The sequence below is a fragment of the Phialemonium atrogriseum genome (genome assembly GCF_030411735.1).
Source record: "Phialemonium atrogriseum strain 8032-3 unplaced genomic scaffold QBC33scaffold_24, whole genome shotgun sequence".
NCBI lineage: Eukaryota > Fungi > Ascomycota > Sordariomycetes > Cephalothecales > Cephalothecaceae > Phialemonium > Phialemonium atrogriseum.
Window position 1 is genome coordinate 186915 of NW_026848161.1, and position 17730 is coordinate 204644.

At 56.8% G+C, this 17730-nt stretch overlaps 6 protein-coding genes and 1 non-coding gene across 7 annotated transcripts; all 7 read left to right on the top strand.

The window, feature by feature from the left end:
• The first annotated feature begins 143 nt into the window (after window positions 1–143).
• On the top strand, window positions 144–1495 carry QBC33DRAFT_497509 (uncharacterized protein). Its single transcript, XM_060425590.1, has 3 exons — window positions 144–429; window positions 487–558; window positions 637–1495. Exons 1-3 carry the CDS (start codon window positions 237–239, stop codon window positions 1218–1220), a joined length of 849 nt encoding a protein of 282 aa, XP_060280633.1. The 5' UTR covers window positions 144–236; the 3' UTR covers window positions 1221–1495.
• A 7-nt stretch (window positions 1496–1502) lies between these two features.
• QBC33DRAFT_198467 (uncharacterized protein) lies at window positions 1503–3017 on the top strand. The gene is made up of 2 exons (XM_060422562.1): window positions 1503–1731; window positions 1819–3017. Exons 1-2 carry the CDS (start codon window positions 1717–1719, stop codon window positions 2872–2874), a joined length of 1071 nt encoding a protein of 356 aa, XP_060280634.1. The 5' UTR covers window positions 1503–1716; the 3' UTR covers window positions 2875–3017.
• Window positions 3018–4988: 1971 nt separating this feature from the next.
• On the top strand, window positions 4989–6501 carry QBC33DRAFT_497516 (aromatic compound dioxygenase; the record flags this gene model as incomplete). The annotated part of the gene is made up of 5 exons (XM_060425591.1): window positions 4989–5310; window positions 5373–5521; window positions 5585–5727; window positions 5788–5956; window positions 6047–6501. Exons 1-5 carry the CDS (start codon window positions 5081–5083, stop codon window positions 6499–6501), a joined length of 1146 nt encoding a protein of 381 aa, XP_060280635.1. The 5' UTR covers window positions 4989–5080.
• A 2349-nt stretch (window positions 6502–8850) lies between these two features.
• On the top strand, window positions 8851–11264 carry QBC33DRAFT_580343 (uncharacterized protein; the record flags this gene model as incomplete). The annotated part of the gene is made up of 6 exons (XM_060431196.1): window positions 8851–9071; window positions 9144–9429; window positions 9499–9552; window positions 9657–9739; window positions 9808–10575; window positions 10649–11264. The coding sequence occupies 6 exons, from the start codon at window positions 8851–8853 to the stop codon at window positions 11262–11264; spliced, it is 2028 nt and encodes a 675-aa protein (XP_060280636.1).
• Window positions 11265–11910: 646 nt separating this feature from the next.
• Window positions 11911–12021, top strand: QBC33DRAFT_t62. The gene has a single exon. It is a non-coding gene; the product is annotated as a tRNA-OTHER (tRNA).
• Window positions 12022–12210: 189 nt separating this feature from the next.
• Window positions 12211–13964, top strand: QBC33DRAFT_561814 (uncharacterized protein; the record flags this gene model as incomplete). The annotated part of the gene is made up of 2 exons (XM_060430161.1): window positions 12211–12322; window positions 13105–13964. 2 exons carry the CDS (start codon window positions 12211–12213, stop codon window positions 13962–13964), a joined length of 972 nt encoding a protein of 323 aa, XP_060280637.1.
• Window positions 13965–14217: 253 nt separating this feature from the next.
• QBC33DRAFT_198537 (uncharacterized protein) lies at window positions 14218–15431 on the top strand. The gene is made up of 2 exons (XM_060422563.1): window positions 14218–14738; window positions 14798–15431. The coding sequence occupies exons 1-2, from the start codon at window positions 14471–14473 to the stop codon at window positions 15289–15291; spliced, it is 762 nt and encodes a 253-aa protein (XP_060280638.1). The 5' UTR covers window positions 14218–14470; the 3' UTR covers window positions 15292–15431.
• Window positions 15432–17730: the final 2299 nt, after the last annotated feature.

The window sequence follows — 17730 nt, forward strand, 5'->3', positions numbered from 1 at the left end:
GTCACCCAATGCCGTGTAACCGAAGCTAGGCGTGGTAGTGGAATCGTCTGCCCTCCATCGGGATGTGCCATCCGACTATAAGGGTCGATGATGATCAACCCGATCCTGCTGCACGTTTCTATGTTCGTCACAACGTAAAGCTTCTCCTGCGTCTAGAAGAATCTCTGGAATTATCTGTTATTCCGACTCTTTCCATCTACCACCAGACAAACCCAGATAAGACATCTCTATCAACGATGGGGATACTCTCTAGGGCGGCGATCGCCCTTGGCTGGGCATCATTGGTTGTGGTGGCCCAAGTAACCTCTGATGAAATGGGCCCGGCAGCCTTTATGTGGCCGCCCGACAGAGAATGGACCGCTGCGAAGGACAACACTGCTCCCTGCGGTTCTCCAGACGGTGTGGGCAACAGAACCGAGTTCCCTCTCAGTAAGGCAATCCCAGACAGATGGCCGCAAGGCAAATCGCTGACACGAAAAAAAAAAGCAAATGGAATGATAGCCTTGGTCGACCAAGATGAGGGTTATAACATTCAAGTCAGCGTGTCGTACTCCAACGGTATGCCCATACTTACCTATCCAAATATGGCTCGTTTTGTTCTCGTCCGCATGCTGACCAGCGTCCTTCTACCCAAAGAACCGACAAGCAACGCCGACTTCACCGTCCTAATCCCATCTAATAACTTCAAGGAGCTACTGCGGGGCCACACCTGCTTACCCGTGGCCGACGCTCCTCGCAGCCTGGTCGCCGGGTCAAACGCGACGCTGCAGATCATCTACACGGCCGACTTCGACAAGCCGGAGAACCAGACCTTCTACGCGTGCGCCGACATCACCTACGTCCTCGCGTCGGACTTCACCACCGCGATCCCCTGCTTCAACGCGACCCAGCCCTCGACCGACAACCCGCCCAGCGGCGGGTCCGGCACCTCGGGCGGCGGCGCGTCGGAGACGTCGAGCCCCACGGCGGGGCCCAAGTCCGGGTCCTCCAAGAAGGGCGGGCTCTCCGGGGGCGCGATCGCGGGCGTCGTGGTGGGCTCGGTGGTCGGCGCGGCGATCCTGGCCGGCGCGGCGCTGTGGCTCCACCGGAAGAGGCAACAGCAGAAGCGCATCGACGCCATGACCAGGTCGTCGCGCAACGTCGCCTGGGGCGATCAGGGGGCGCACATTAAGGGCAAGGACTCGACGTCGCAGAATAGCGTGGGGCTGCAGAACTTGTGATTTTATTGTGGAGGTACCTGACGCGTAAATGATATCCTTTTTCTTTTTCTTTTGGAGCTGAATTATGGGGTGTCGCTCATTTAGAATGACTTGCGATGATGGCTGGGGGTGGGAGGTTGATCTACATGGTTAGAGGACAGGATTTCCAGGAGGACGCCCTTCTGAATGTACTCTCGATATCTTAGTGGTATGGTGGCCCAGAAGCCCACGTGGTGTCGAGTCGACGACGAAAGCATGAGAATTTCCCTCCTCACTGTCCTTACCCGGAACACATCATGTCCGAGTTGCCCGGTTTTGGAATCTCGGGATAACTCGACTAAATTCTGCAAAGATGACGCATTTGTCATCACAGTCCCGTCATCCGGACCCCCGCTACCCGGAACGGTACCTACCGCACTCGTCCCAAGTTGACCGGAAATGATTTCTGTTCCATCTCACCCCGCCCCGAAGTTGCGAGGTTGGGGAAAAACACCCGTCGTATGCCGAGTTAGCAAACATGAAGGTAACACAAGTAAGTCAACGCCCAGCAGCCACCTACATCACGGCGCACCAGTCAATTCACCTTCTGTCATCCATACTCACCAAACATGCCCCGCAGCTCTACGTGTACCCAATCAAGGCGCTGCGGGGCATCTCCCTCTCGACCGCCCGCCTAGGCCCGCTGGGGATAAAATACGACCGGCACTTCATGCTATTCAGGGAGCAACCCGACGGCCAGCTAAAGAAGCTCCAGCTGTCCTCGCACCCGCAATGCGCCCTCTTCGAGCAGCGCATCGCCTCCGACCCCGCCACGGGCGAACCCCTCGTCATCGTCCGGTACCACGCCCCGCCGGAACCCCTCGCCCCACCCCACCCGGCCCAGGAAGCGGAGCTCTCGGTCCCGCTGGAGCCCGAGGTGGCGGCCCTTAAGCAGATCCAGATCAACCTGCACGGCAGCCCCGCGTCGGCCGCCTACCGCGTGGGCCCCGCCTACGACGCCTGGTTCGGCGCCTGCCTAGGCTTCGACGTTGTGCTGGTCTACATCGGCGACGGGCGGAGGCGCGTCCTCGGCTCCTCCCTGCCGCCCCCGCCCCCGTCTCCGCAACAGCAGCAGAAGGGCTGGCTCTCGACGCTTGCGTCGTACGCGGTAGGGACGACAACGACGACGACGACGGGACCGCCCCCGGCGTTGCTTACCTTCAGCGACGTGGCGCCGTTCCTGGTGACGGCCGAGTCGTCGCTGGGCAGCGTGCGGGCTCGCCTGTCGGCCGGGGACGGGGCCGGGGGTGGGCTGGAGATGTACAAGTTCCGGCCCAACGTGGTGGTCGAGGGCGAGGGGGAGTGGGCCGAGGACTTCTGGGCCGAGCTGACCGTCGTCGGGTCCGGGTCCGGGTGGGAGGGTGCCCGGTTGCTGCTGACGGGGAACTGCGCTCGGTGCACGTCGCTCAATGTGGATTACCGGACGGGCAGGACCGCGGATGGGGAGCTGGGCACGGTGCTGAAGAAGCTGATGAGGGATCGGAGGGTGGATCCGGGGGTCAAGTGGTCGCCCATTTTCGGGCGGTATGCGTTCCTCGACGGCCAGGATGAGATTGAGATCGAGGTGGGCGACGAGGTGGAAGTGACGGGACGCAGGAGTGAGAGGTCTGTGTGGGATTGGCCTGGTCTCTCGTGACGCATCTTCTTGTGTCTCTTGGTCTTGCGTCTGGCATGTCTGGGTAGGTTTCCTTTTTCTTCTTCTTTTGTTTTCATTATCCCCCCTTTTCTTTTAGTTCAACACACGTCTATCTAGGTGGGTGCATCGGTTCAGATTGTTGAATTGGGCAATGGTTTTCAACACCTTAGAAACTAGACTTGCAGGGGAAGCAAAGCCCCTATTGCGCGTAACTACCAGGTAGAATATGCTGGGCACTCTGGCAAAAATTATCCATATTTCTGAGAATAAGAGATATGTTGGCGGCTATTCGAGGTGCCGTGTCTGCGGCCAACACCAAAGCGAGCACCTGCCTATGGGAACGGGGGAATTGCAAATCCTCGGGTGGAACGATCCTCGGTACAAATCGAAGAATATTTGAGATCGCCCACAATCAGCCTCCTTCTGTAAATATGGTTGGTTCGTCAAGGGTTCGGAGTTCGCTTCTAGAGTCTGCCTCCGGGAAACAATAGACGGATAGACGGCCTGAAAAGGATGGGAGATAATTAAGTGAGATAGAATGAAACAGTGGAGTCCTGCACGAATTAATCCGAGTAATAAACTTAACTTAAAATATTTTAAATGCCGAGGAGGTAAGCCGTCAGTCGGAGCATCTTCTGTCAACTGAGCGGCGGCGTGTTTCTTTCACCCTTGAGAATGTCCTCTCGTTGCCCGAATCCAACACGTTGGACGACTCGAAGTTCTCCCCAAATATGGAACTACCATAGATCCTATTAACAGCTCAGGGGGAAGTGGAAGACAGACCTATAGACAGTGAAATATCGGCGTGGTTAATTGCATAATTCTCGGTTCAAATTAGGTATGGAAGACCATCCCCGGCACGGCAGGCACATCGGTCGAGCCGTCCCCAGCCTGACTTGCTCTTATAGCCTCTGGCTGGCTCGTCCCGGTATGTTTGTTCTACCGAAGATCTAACGCCGGTTACTGGTCTCGAAGCCCATTGAGGGGGTGCAAATTTTTGCTTCCACGTCATCATCAATTCTGGTCGAGCGCACGAGAACAGCTTCTCAAGGGTCATGGCCCTCTTCTACTCGTCTACTCGTCTAACTCGGCGTCTAACTCGGTTGCTCGTGATCGGATGCGCAGCATATCATAACATTAATATTGGCTGGCACGCCATCGCAAGAGGACATTCCGATTAGCGATCGGCATTTCTGCGGCAGGAACACGGGCACTTTTGCTCGACATGCGGCTTCCTTCTGAACCAGCAATATTTTTTGTGAGATGCCAGCTTCCCCAAGTCAATCAGATTTCAACTCGCGTCCCAGGGGTGGTGACCCGAATGGTTCTTTCCCAATTACCAGATACCCACGCCAAGTCCACAGAAAAAGAATAGAAGCTTCGATTCAAACAACAGATGGGCAGAAGTAGCCACATCTGGATCTTCTGGTGATCAGCCGAGCCAAGTCGGAAACCTGCTTCCCTCCAATAGATCCGGGCCCATTAATAAACAGCCGTAGACGGGACCAGCTCTGTTACTCCCGGGGAATCCTCATGACAGGGCCATTGTTTAAAGATTGCCGCATCTTCCCCGCATGCCTGCCGGTTGGGCAATCTGGGGTACATGCCGTGATTGTAGGTCATAAACATCCGGGACAATGTCATTGGTAAATGGGGGGGAACCCTAAAGTCTAATTAACCCGGCATTCATCCAACCTCGCTTCGACGCCGTCGCCCGTGGGGCCTTCCCTGCTTGCTGACCCCTTTTTCCCTCGACAATTGGGCGGGTCATCCACCAGGGCCTATGGATGCCGCGTTATTAGTTATTGGAAAGGGCGGAGCGTCGTCTGCGCGACTGGCAATTGAGCTGTTCAATATGGGTAAACGATTATCGCGGGTTTCTCATAAGGTTGACCCCAAACGGCAGGCCCGTGAAGTTTAACCGGCTCCAATCCTCGTCCGCCCATGAGCCGATTTTATTTGTAACATGTCACGATGCGTAGAAGCGACAAGCCTGCAGTGGCGTGGTATGTCCGGCTCGAGAGATAAAGTCAATATTGCTTCTTGCAGGGGGATACGTAATGCTACTGGCGCCCCCTCGCAGATATAGAAAGGCCGAGGGGAACCCTTTTCTTGGCTGTGCGACTAGAGAGAAGCTCCCTTGAACCCGCCTTCCTTCCTCCAACTATCCAACAGTGAGCAACGCCTTACCACGACGCCTGACACCATGGGTCTGAAGAGTACTCTCGCGGCGCTTATGCTCGCCGTCCCCTTGGGACTGGCGCATCCCGGACACGAGAAGGTCTACCAGCACAATGCCGTGCCCCTCGAGGCCCGGTCGCTCAACCACTGCAAGCGGCACTTTGAGAAGGAAGAGTTCATGAAGAGGACCGTGGAGATCCACGGTGCTGAGCTGTCCAGGCTCCGGAGAGCTGCGGGCCTGGAGGCCGAGGACGCGTAAGGAAAACCCCCATGTCTCACTCTCCAGTTGCCACCACTGACTCGGACAAATCTCGCAGGGTCCCGATCCACAAGCGAGACTACATCTCCGTGTCCAAGATCGACCACAAGAGCTCCACGCCCGTGACCGCGACGACGGACCCGTTCTCTCTGTTCGCGGATGCCGGAGCTTGCATGCTCATGCCCGCGGTGGACCAGGGCCCGCTCTGTATGTTACGCCGCAACTCAAGACGGATTAACGCACCAACTTACTGACGTGGGTCTGTAACAGACGTCAAGGGCGAGGAAGTCCGGAAGGACATCACCGAGGGCCAGGCCGGCATCAAGCTGACCCTCGCCATCCAAGTCGTGGATTACAAGACCTGCGAGGTCGTGCCCGATGCTTTCGTGGATATCTGGAGCTCCAACGCCACGGTAAGTGCTAGTCAAGACGAAAACAATACTGGCGGTTCAACGTAACTGATGGCGATGCAGGGAATGTACGTCGGCGTCCAAGGCTATCCCGGCATGGGAGACCCGAACGACGCCTCGATCCTGAAGGGAACGACTCTTCGTGGGATCCAACCCACCGACGCCCACGGTGTCGCCACCTTTGACAGCCTGTTCCCCGGCCACTACTCTGGCCGCGCGACCCACATCCACGGTACGTTTGTTGTGACTTGATATCCCCCCACCAGCCAACCACAAGCACGAGAGGCGGGCCAGGCTAACTCATGATGCCCCCCGTGTCCAGCTATCGTCTACCTCGGTGCCAAGAAGGAGGCCAACAACACCATCACTGGCGGCCGTGCGGCGCACGTCGGGCAGATCTACTTCGACCAGAGCCTGATCACGAACGTGGACAAGAACACGCCGTACAGCAGCAACACGATGAAGATCCAGCTCAACACGGGCGACTTCCTGTTCCAGCAGGGCGCCAACGGCGACGACCCGATCGCGCGCTACGCCCTCGTCGGCGACTCGTTCGCCAACGGCATGTTCGCCTGGATCCGCTTCGGCATCAACACGGCCGCCTCCAAGAACGTCAACCCGGCCGCCTTCTGGACCGCCGACGGCGGCGTCATGAACCCCACCGGCCCCATCTCCCAGATCACCGGCGGCGGCGCCTTTGGCGGCTTCGGCGGCTTCGGCGGCTTCGGTCGCAAGAAGCGCGAGGCGCAGAAGGCGGCCGAGAAGGAGAACAAGTAAAGCTGGCGTGTGTGCGGTCGGCCCAGGAAGCGGGTTTCCACTTCCCCTGTGGCATGCTTGATGGGAGATGTTGTTGTTGTGGAAAATGTGGAGGAGGAGGGCACAAGACACTACGTCCGTCGGAGAAATTGACGGCGCGCATCGCTCGTTTGTTGCTTTATGTACAAGTAGTGGTTTGTAGGTAGCATTCGCTGTCGCGGCCCGCAAACTTTCACCTCGGCTCTCTGCTTGAGTCACTTTTTGATGTTCTGTACCTACATATTCTCGAGAATCCCCTTGACAGAGATCGTCATCACATCTCAACCCTGTTCAAGCAGTGACTGGAGCTACCTACTTGTCCAGTCAATTTCGGATATACGGCACCAGGGTCAGTCTTTGCGATAGCTGTCCAGATCACAGATCACCGGCAGTCGATGTCAGCCCCATATGCCGCCAAGAAAATCTTGGTCTCAATATAACTGCCTCATCTAAAACGCAGTATGATGCCGTATAAGTGAGATATTATAATCTTATCTGCTGCGTTCTAGGCGTTCTTGGAAAAACTTGGCGCCTAAGAACGCACAGATCCTTCGTATTCCCCGAGTTTGCAGCACGTGGTTTGGCATCTTATATCTATTTTCCAGTTTCTATTGTCTCACAGCGTGATGATACTCACCCAAGTTGCTCCAAATTAACTCCCATCGATATTGTAGTGCCAATCCGGTGTACAATATCTTAATCAATCTTTGGTCTTCTTGCCTGGAACATGTCCAAGACACATCCTCCGAAACCAACACCTTAAATATATATACACGTACAGGCATGTAATGGTCGACTCGAATCTTCTTGCGCCCTACGCGTTACCTTCAATAAGGATTGTTGCCTCCGTTCTTAGTACCTAAAAGGCTAACGTAAAATCGACGAGCGGCCTTGACGTCGGCCCAAAAACACTTGTAAGCCTTTCCATATTGCTCTCAATATGTCCCATTGGCATCCGTATCAGCTTGCACAATACTTCGGTGGCAGGGAATGCCCAATCCAGAAGGTAAAATATATCACGGAGTGGCGAAGGGTGACACGACTGTTCCACCACGGTACGCCCATTGGACAATCGCCGGCAATGCGTTGAGCCTCTGACTCAGCCCCACTGTGGTACACAAGTAAAATGGATGAGGCCAAACTATGGCACCTTACGGAGACCCCGTGGGGTTATCCAGTTGGGTTTCCAGCTGCACGACATCGACATGTCAGTGGCCAAATCCACTCAGGGACCCCTTTCTTGGGATTGGTGTTGCTGTTGCTGTCGCTGTTGCTGTGGCGCAGGTCTTGGGGGCCGGCTTCGGCTGCCACTCCTCTCCTCAACAAACTGAAAAGCGAAGCGACAGGTGCCATAAGAAGATAGAAGCGAACGAATGGAAGGGCGGTCAACAGTAGAGAGAAGTTGCAAGCGATGGTGTTTTTGGTTAGCTTGATGATAACTCCTTCGACCACATGCTGCAATGCAACGCGACTAGCAAAATCTGGTCAGACTTGTGAATTTGATGATGCCCATCATTTCGCTATTCAGCGCTTGACATGTGCATATACCTACATATGTATATGTCTAGCTCGTGAAAACCCGGGAACTAGCCGTCTCCCCGTCCACACAGGTTTCAGCCCTGCAAGCCACTCTTCAGCCCCTTTGGAATGGTTACATATCGGCAAACGCGTTAATGGATGAGATTGGCTCGGAGCCGAGTGACCGATCACTCAATAGGGTCTTGGGAGGGGGATTTCTCAGACCCGTGCAGAAGCAAGTCGTCCACGACATATCATGCAAGTACGAAATTCTGACTAAGAAATCCCACCATTCGCCCTCGTCTCTCCCCTCCCCATTTTCTTATCTCACGCTACAGACGGCAGACGGCAGACGGCAGACAGCAAGAGTGCCGATCAGATACGGTTCCGAGGCCAATGGATATCCATCCCATCAGATAATAGCTAATGCACCATGGCTTGCGCCCCCGTTTAGCTGGCGGGCATGAGTCAGATCTCTGCATGAGCCGGCATGGCTCCAGAGAGAACGACGTCCCCGATCTGCGGGAGGCTCCGAGAGGCGGGGACTGTCCATGCGTGATACTGCAGCATCCGTACATCGTCGACTTGCAGCGGTGCAACCGACAGGCCTGCAACCCGTGTAGCGAAGCGGCGCACTTCTTTCTGCTTCCTCATCTCACGAGCATAATATAGGGTCGACCGACCCTCCCCTGCGCCAGAATGGATCTCGGGCTAGCTCCAAAGATGCTGAACAGTCTCTCTACGTGTTTTCTCTCTCAATTCTAAGCTCAGCCCACTCACCAAGGAGGCGTATGCTCTTTTGAATCCCACATCATGGCGGCCCAAGACGTGGAGCGGCGCCCCGAGCCGGGTCACGATGGAAGACCCCTTCAACAAGACAACCTAGATATCCCCTCCCCAATTGATGAGATTCCCGTGTCCCCGACGGAAGCAGGAACAGGAACCCTGGAAACCGTGAGCGACTTGTCTACATCGGGCGAGAGCGAAGTCGCCCAGAAAGCGGGCCCCGACGTGCAACATGAGCCGAAAGCCGAGTCTCCGGCTTCGGAGATTTCGGACCCCACGGCCGCAAAGGAAGACATTCCGCAACGGGCCAACACGGGCAGCTCCACCCGGACGGGTTCGTCGGGGAGCACCAGCAAGATACAGATCCGGTGGTCCAACTCCCGAGACCCGCACACGGGCATCCACTGGTACCTCCCCAGCCTCATGCTCTTCCTGGTGCTGTCCGGCTTCTTCGGCGCCCTCGGCCATCACCTGTACAACAAGCACCTCCACGGCCGCGAGGTCAAGGACGTCGCCTGGCCCCAGCGCTTTGGCATTGCCCTGGCCTTCTTCATCAAGATGGTCCTGGTCGGCGCTGTCCAGATAGCCTTTAAGCAGCGTGCTTGGGTATGTCTCCCGTGTGCACCTCCCGTGGGGAGTCGGCATCTGTGAAAGGTGAAGGCTCACATTCTGCAGCTGAGTGTTAAGAAGAGAGGATTCAAAGTGGAGACCTTGGACAGCGTCTTCTCCGTGAGTTTGTCCCGTCTTTCTGTCGGCCCTTCACCTCTCCATGCCAAGTGTCCATAATCTATCTACCTGTCCGACTTTCCGCCCACGCTGATATATCTTCCCAGGCATGCTACGACCCAGCTCAGTTCTTGGATAGGGAGCTGTTCACTGGTGCCTTCTTGCCCGCGCTCCTGGCAGTCTTGGCCTGGTACGAGAGAGAAAAACCTCCATCCCCTGGTGTGGTTGAAGTCCAGGCTGACATTGAGGTTTCGGAAGGATCCTCCCTCTCAGTGCCATTGCAAGTCCGTCAACCTTGACCCAGGCAGACGGAATCAGGAGCTTCGATGAGGTCTGCTCGGACGTCTCGATTCTAGACTTCAGACGCGAAAATGGCTACGGGCTGCAAGACCGGGGCCCGAACAAGCAAGCCATGTCGTACTGGGACTTTTTCGACAACGGGACCTACTTTTACAACAGCCCGTCGATGGACCACATGAAACTATTCCAGCTGACCATGCTCTCGTCCAACCCCCTCCAGCCGGAGAATCCCTGCCCAACCGACACCAATTGCACTTATACCGTCTCCTTCAACGCGCCGTCGTATAAATGCGAGGAGCATGACGACTTTGGCGGTCCCCGGACCTACAATCTCACAGACCTGGCGCCCTATGGTGGTCTCCTGTACGCCAGTTATTCCTCAGTGGACGAAGACTACGTGGGACGGCCGTTGGACTGGAACAGGACCAACCCAGACAACGATACCGGCATCTTCCACCAGGAACCGAGCTTCTGGCTCGGTTGGGTCATCAACACGACCAACCCGGTCACCCCCGAGGATGCGACGAAGTGGAACACCACCAAATGGCGTTACCAGCTAGTACCCCACGTCATGGAATGCCACTTCTACAACTCCACCTATTCCTACAACCTGAGCTTCCTGCAGGGCAAGATGACGGTCAATAAAGCCTCCGTCGTGCCGAATAAGCTGTTGCTCCCACCAGGCGAGTTCATGGCCCCATATATGGACATCTACCAGGAATACTCGTAAGTCTTTTGCGATACCCATTGCAGAGAAATCCACACGCTCTAACCAAACACCCCTTGCCCCCTATCACAGTGGTTTCCACGGCACCGGGTTCCTCTACCGCAACCTCCTCGCCGGCAACGTCAGCCAGGACGGCCAGGACTCGTACGTCATCACCGAGTCGGACATCTCGCAGACCCTCCTCATCGACCCGGGCAACGGCTTCCCCGTGCAGGACGACGTCGTCGGCACCATCGAGACGGGCTTCCAGAACGTCTACCTCTCCTTCCTGTCCGACACCCTGCAGTACAGCCAGCTGACCGCCAGCCGCCCCTGCCAGACGACCCTGCACGTCATGGTCTGGCGCTACGAGCCCCTCTGGCTGGCCGTCTCGTACTTCGTCGCCGTGGGGCTCGCCCTCGCCGCCGTCGCCGTCGGCCTGCACGCCGTCGCCGCAAACGGCTACGTCGCACAGACCAACTTCAGCACCTTCCTCTCCACCACCCGCAACCCGGACCTCGACGGCCTCGTCGCGGGCTCGCCGCTCGGCGCCTGGCCCATGGCCAAGGACATCCGCCGCACGAGGCTGCGGTTCGGGGAGGTCGTCGGGGCTGGCGGTGCAGGAGGGGAGGGCGGGAGGGTGCCGCATGCTGCCTTTGGGTTCCCGAACCAGGTCAATCCCTTGGAGCGTGGGAAGCGGTATGAGTGATTCTTTGGGGGCTGGTGGCTGGCTTTCTTGGGGGGGGAAGAAAAGTTGCGTTTCTCTTTCGGCTGTCGGTTTCGAAACTGTGATGGAAGGATAGTTGGTTTTGTGCAAAGGGGAAACGATGGTTGGAGAGGAAAAGAGATTGTTCGACTTGAGCTGGCGAATCCGAGTCCAGATGTAATCGTGTAGAGCCTTCCTCAAAGCTGTCTACCAACACTGATAACGTCCGTCGCTGCCCTGTTTCTCGTCTGTTCAACCTAGATGAGTTGATCTCAGCCACCGTCCATGTGCTCCTATTATGAGAATGTCGTAAATAGCAAATGCCGAGGGCACGGCCCGGTGTCTTGGCCAGGCATCCTATATACCCGGGGGCAGTTCCTCCACCGCCATCGACACCGGATGGGGTGAGTCTTCGCAGGGCCAGAAGCCCATGAGCTGTAGGCCGAGTCCTCGTGGTCAAGTTTTGGGGAACGAGTCTACAAGAAAGGTAATGGAAGAATGTGCCAGGAGCTTGATACACTAGCGTGGGTGCCTGAGGTGGACAGGGGTTTGTTTACAAGACGACATCACCGTACTCTCACTTTACCTGCCACCCGTAAGGTCCTTTCCTATATGTACTATTAAACCCGTCCCAGTAGCAACGAAAGACGCCCGATTGGTGTAACGGTAGCACAGAGGGAGTAGTCGCAGTAGGACGCATGAAGCAATAAGTCGGCCAAGTTATACCCTCAGGTCCTCGGTTCGACTCCGAGATGGGGCAATTCTTTTTTTCTCTTTTTCCTTTTTTCCCTTTTTTTCCCCTCCCGTAATTTTTTCCTTTCTATATGCCGCTCGCTCTATATATATCTCTCAGTCATTATTTTAATTTCTGTCTGCCTACCTTGTGCCTCCTTGGAAACGTGCATGTGTCGTCTATGGGAGCCATCGCCTGTCCTCCGCGTCAGCCAAGATGGACCGGAAGGTCTGCCGGCACAAGTCGGGCAGCGTGGGCGACGTGAGCGAGCGGCGGCGTAGTAGCATTTCTGGCCTGTTGATAGACAAATATGACTGGGCCAAGGGCGGTTCGTAGCCACCCTTCTGTGTCAAGTCCGGCCTTAGGTCTTTGCGCGGTATCGAGTCACAGTCTGACAGTCGCGTGGTCGATGGAGCCCCCAAACCACCACATCATCTTCTTGAGGCCTGATCGCCACCATGTCGTCACGCTGATGTGTTTTATTATGCTCAAGATTTTCGATCTTCCCGTAAAACCTTAGTCGAGATGCTACGCAGACATGTCCTTACCATGGTTGCTGAGCATCCACCGGCGTCGGGTTCATTTCACTCCTCATCCTCATCCTCCCTGTTCCCGAACCTGTAGCTCGCCTCTTCAGGCGCTCAGCCTCAGCGCTCAAGAAACACGTTCCCGCACCCTAAGCGCTTCCGGGCCACCGCCTCCCGACATTCTCGCGGATATACTGGCTGGGGACAGTTGACTGTGAGTCCCGTCCGGTGTGACCCTGATTTACAAAGCACACAAGGCCGAGCTGGTCACTTGGAACACTTACGTTTGTTATCAGACTGCACAGACTACGACTATTTCCTAGAGATATGTTCTGGGAATAGGTCCAGGGATAATGGGAAAGAAGAGTCGGGCAAGATGTCCAAGTGAGGTCGAATTGGCTATGGCTTTGGCAGCTGACAGACAGGTGCGAGAGGTATGCCAAGCGAGACATTGGCCCGACAATTCGGAGGAAACCATCAAAATGCACCCTTTCATCAACCCTCCCATCTCAATTCGCCCACGACACGTCGACAAGTAGCCTTCTTATCAAGTGATCGCTCACTAGCCTTGACTCATTTGTAGCCATTCCAATTACTCTGATGATTCATGGCGGTGCCGGACGATCACTTCCCCGGGCGGGGATGAGGTTCTTCGCCTTGGGCATTGCCCGCAGGCCTCTGGTCCGGGGCTACAATTCCGCGCCTCCAAGCCCACCCGGATCGCGATTCCCCCTGCTAGCTCGCCGCATCTTCACCTGGGGCACGATCGGCGCCAACATCTACGTCTTTCTGATGTGGAACACGAGCAAGCTCTCCAGCCGTGACGACCCCGACTCACCCCGCCAGGCGCGCCTCCGCCGGGACCTCATGGAGAACTGGACGCTCTCGCAGAAGAACCTGCGCGAGGGCCGGTACTGGACGCTCCTGACCAGCGCGTTCAGCCACCGGGACGCGGGCCACCTGCTGCTCAACATGTTCGCCTTCACCTTCGTGTCGGGGCTGGGCTTCTCGTCGGGCCTCGGCGCGGCCCGCATGGTGGTCCTGGCGCTGGGGTCGGCCATCGCGTCGAGCGCGAGCTCCATGCTGGACGAGACGACGCGCACGGGGGCCGCCGGCGGCGGGTCGTCGCCGGGCCACGCGCACCTAGGCGCCAGCGGCATGGTCGAGGGCCTGCTCGTGGCGCTGACGCTCATGCGGCCGAGGGTGCCCGTCTACGTCATGTTTGTCCCCGTCGCGATCCCGCTGTGGGTCGCCGCGGGGGCTTTCGTCACGTGGGACTACTACCACCTGGTGCGCGAGCGGCAGCGGGGGCCGACGCCGGGCTGGATGGGGTCGTATGTCGGGTACTCGGCGCATCTCGGGGGCGCTGCCTTCGGGGCGGCGTATTACCTGCTGAGGCTGAGGTATCGATTCGGGGGGGTCTTGCCTCCTCGACGGTTGTGAACATGAAACCAACGACCATGTATGCTCAGACGAAGGCGATCTAAGGAGGCGGCCCGACTTGGTAACCGGAAGAATAAGATACGATGCTACGAAATGGAAACAAACATAGCGCGGATGAGCATGGCCTATGGGATGCGGTACGGAGTAATGCACCTTGCTTTTGATCGCTGGGATCAACGCGCGCCAATTGGTCCCTCGACAATCCTCTCGTGGGCGTACCTTGAAACAACCCCCTCTGGATGAAATGCACCTTGCCTTCCATATTTGCAGGCTAGTACACACTCCAACTGCCAACTGCAGCTTGGCCTGGAAATCGGTTCGTCGAGGTGGTGCGTCCTCCGCCGGGTTTGATGATGATAGGCGGGCTTGCCGCTCAACTCGCGGAGTCGAAACGATAAGCAACACCTCCCCCAGGGAAAGGAAATACAAGTAAACGATGGAGCCTCGTTCCTTTGCGCTCCTTTTCTTTGCGGTTTTGTCGCTCATTCTCCAGCTTCGGGATCGCAATGGGCGACTCGTTCAAACAAGTGTCTTACCCCTCCATGGCCGGTCTGGAGGTCGTCCAACCAGGCCTGGAACCGGTCTACTTGCAGCAACTGCAACATGTCAAGTACGCCGGCGAGAAACTCAACGAATCCGCAGTTGCGGGTTCAAGGATTTGTGGCCTGCGGAAAGTGACATTCTGGCTCGTCATTGCCGTGGTGGCATTGTCTGCCATTGTGATTGGGGTTGGCGTCGGCTTCGGGATGGGAATGAACAGGTCTAGCGGTGGTGGTAAGTGTATAGTGTCCTATGGACCATCTAAACACGGCAGCGGTAACGGGTGCCATTAGCTTCGCGGGACGTCCCCCCAGCCATCTCCACCGCCGCTACCAGCCCTTTTGCGTCATCAGTGCCGGGCAGCCCCATCCCATCGTCACCGGCGACACCGACCGCCTCCTCCAGCTCCAGCTCGGCAACCACCTCGACCCCCGCCTCCTCCTCCGCCCCTTCCTCAGAAAACACCCCAACCGTGTCCTCGATCTGCCCCGGCGCCAACAACACAATCATCCGGCCGAACCTGGGGACGGTGCGGTACCGCGTCCGGTGCGACTCGGACTTCTCCGGCAGCGGCAAGAAGACGCTCTCGTCGGTCGTGCTGCCCTCCTTCGACGCCTGCCTGGCCATGTGCAACACGATGAACTACTTCCAGGGCCGCGCCGACGTCGGCGCCACCTACAACGTCGAGGGCACCGGCCAGCAGACGCCCGGCACCTGCTGGTGTCTCGGCGGGCCGGACAAGGAGGTCGTCGAGAACGTCGGTAATGATGCTGCTGTCCCGCTGTGAAGAGAGAGAGAGGAGAAGGATGGGTAAACTTAGCGCCCTGGTTTGGTCCCACACATGATGAGGGTCCTGCCGGTTGCGTAATCGGTGTTGGGATGGCCACCCCGATGCCGTGGAGCGCCAAACCCCCGGACCTCGGGAAGAAGGGGAAGGGAATGAGGCACTTCGCAGCTTACTTGATGGAGAAGGCCAGTTCGGAAGGGCGAGTTCAAGCACTCCACCGGCCTGCTCCGTGTGGAAGGTGGAGGAGGGACGGCAGCCAAGGTCGTGGGCTCCCCCAACGTCAAGTAATTGCGGGTGAAGAATGTTTGGCCGGGGGCACGCGTGTGTCGAAAGCATCGCCAAGTCTTGCACGCCACACAATATTGGCTCCTTCCCCTGACGGCCGAAAACGGGGAACCCAAGCGGCGCCCGGGTTGTACGATACCAGGACGGAACACATCCATATCTACGGCGATCTGGTCTACGCTTTTGGATCTGGATCGCTGGACCCAATTTGGTGTATTTACCTTCCTGCCATGGTCCTCAGGGCCGATCTACAGAAGACGTGTATTATAATGATAGAAATGCAAGGTCTCAGGTTCCAGAAGCTACCACCCGAGGGGACAAGCCAGCAATCCCTCCTCCGCCCCGAGACGTTCTCCACGTGAATACCTAGTTCAGATGTCTTGAAGCAGCTAGGTGAGTAAACCAACTTAGCTTATCGAGCTAGTTGTCAATCCTCTTGCCCTGTCGGCCATGGTGCTCTCTCGACTAGGACACGGTGTGGATCGCGATTACAACCTCCCGAGCGTTTCCTATCACGTCGGCGTCACGTCGGTGTCAGACGGCAAGAGGCAAAAGAAGAAAAAGAGAGAGCAAAACGAGAAAAAGAAAGAAAGGCAAGTACAACACCGGGGATTCGCTGGTCGTCACCGACCCAACTACTAATCCGGCAGTCACTGGTTTATCGATGGGAGAGCGGACGGGATCCCGAGCTTTCCAGCGCTTATGGTCGTACCTGGAAGATTCAGATCCAAAACACGCATTTATGATACGAGGGTGTGCGGCCTCTTCGAGCAGCCCTATCATCGAGCACTTGGCCCCCGAGATGATAAGCACACATTCGATACAGGGACACTCCGTTACACAAAACCCCTCCAATGGCATATGGCGATTTGCCCATCGGAACGGGCCGGGTCAGTATGTGAAGCTCTGGCATAAGCCCATCGATGAAACCGCCCCTTGTACCTCGGGATGGGAAGCACACGATGTGTCCCGGGACTCGCGATGACGGTTGAGGCGCGGCACGCTAGATGTCCTTGTAAGGTACTATCCTAGCAAAGGGAAGAAGAGGGAGTGAAGCATTTGCTAGTTGTTCCTCTAGCCTACGTTGAGCTCGATCCTCCGGCCGTGGGGTCAAGAGGCAGCTCCTCTTCGAGACTACGGCACCCGATCACGCTCTTTGCGCAGATTAACTTCAGTCTAGTATGCTCGGGTTGATGAACAGCCGCTGGATGAGCGGCGGTTGTGGACGCTGCGGAAAGTTGCCTACACTGGCTGGCCAAGGGGAGTCTACAGTGACTTGGGAATGACCAAGACTTGTCTGGCAAATGGCTTCCCCGGAGTTGCCGTTTAGATACGTGTCAGCCACAAATCCGTCAAGCATGATCGAACGGCCGTCAGCTCGCTCCCCTCTAGCACGAGACGCATCCATGCACCACTCTGGCACTCGACGTGATACCATGCCTGTGATACCACTCTTGACCAACGGGATCTATCTCGTCCGAGGGGCAGGAGGGGACTGTCGGCCCGAGACCATCCTGCTTTCTCAGTCTACAGACCACTCGCAGCCCCGAAGGCGTTTGCGATCGTGGGACAACTAGGCACTGCGCAGGAGCTGCAGCTACCGGGCTCCCGGCCTGGGCACCCTAGTCCAGTCGTCTTGGAGCATGACAACGCCCTTGCAGTCGTTTCTCGAATGACTCTCCAGAGGGCCCTCCTCCTTTGCCCTCGCAGAATTCGCGGGACCTGCGCGGCCCTTGGTACGAAACGAGAGAATCAACAGTTGTCGTGGTGGTCGATAGTGCTGGGTGGATGGATATTGTAAGAGGAGGATCGGCTCATGTGTCATGCATGTATCATGCCAGCAGATATACCGTATTTCTGCATAGGTGTTTTGCGAGTTGTGCTTCTTGTTAGCCAGACAGAGGGTCTGGCGATCGACACTTGACGTCGATGAGCCTGCCGGATGTCCCAACGTACAGCATACAGCCGTACTAGGAGACATAATTACCGGGCGGGGAAAGAAGTCGGCAAGCGGCTCAGGTTGAGAAAGCAATTGTTAATCTCAATCTGGCAGAAAGTGCATATCCTAGAGCGAGGTGCGTGTTACGTACAGCTGCAGTGTTGGGAAGTAGATTGATGACGCAGTCTCCACAAGACATCCACGAAGCTTATACC

What these genes read in the sequence shown, in the direction of transcription:
- QBC33DRAFT_497509 (XM_060425590.1), top strand. Translation starts at nt 237, where the DNA reads ATGGGGATACTCTCTAGGGCGGCGATCGCCCTTGGCTGGGCATCATTG. An exon ending in CAGAACCGAGTTCCCTCTCA is followed by an intron (nt 430 to 486) that starts GTAAGGCAATCC and finishes GAAAAAAAAAAG; the next exon opens with CAAATGGAATGATAGCCTTG. An exon ending in CAGCGTGTCGTACTCCAACG is followed by an intron (nt 559 to 636) that starts GTATGCCCATAC and finishes TTCTACCCAAAG; the next exon opens with AACCGACAAGCAACGCCGAC.
- QBC33DRAFT_198537 (XM_060422563.1), top strand. Translation starts at nt 14,471, where the DNA reads ATGGGCGACTCGTTCAAACAAGTGTCTTACCCCTCCATGGCCGGTCTG. An exon ending in GAACAGGTCTAGCGGTGGTG is followed by an intron (nt 14,739 to 14,797) that starts GTAAGTGTATAG and finishes GGGTGCCATTAG; the next exon opens with CTTCGCGGGACGTCCCCCCA.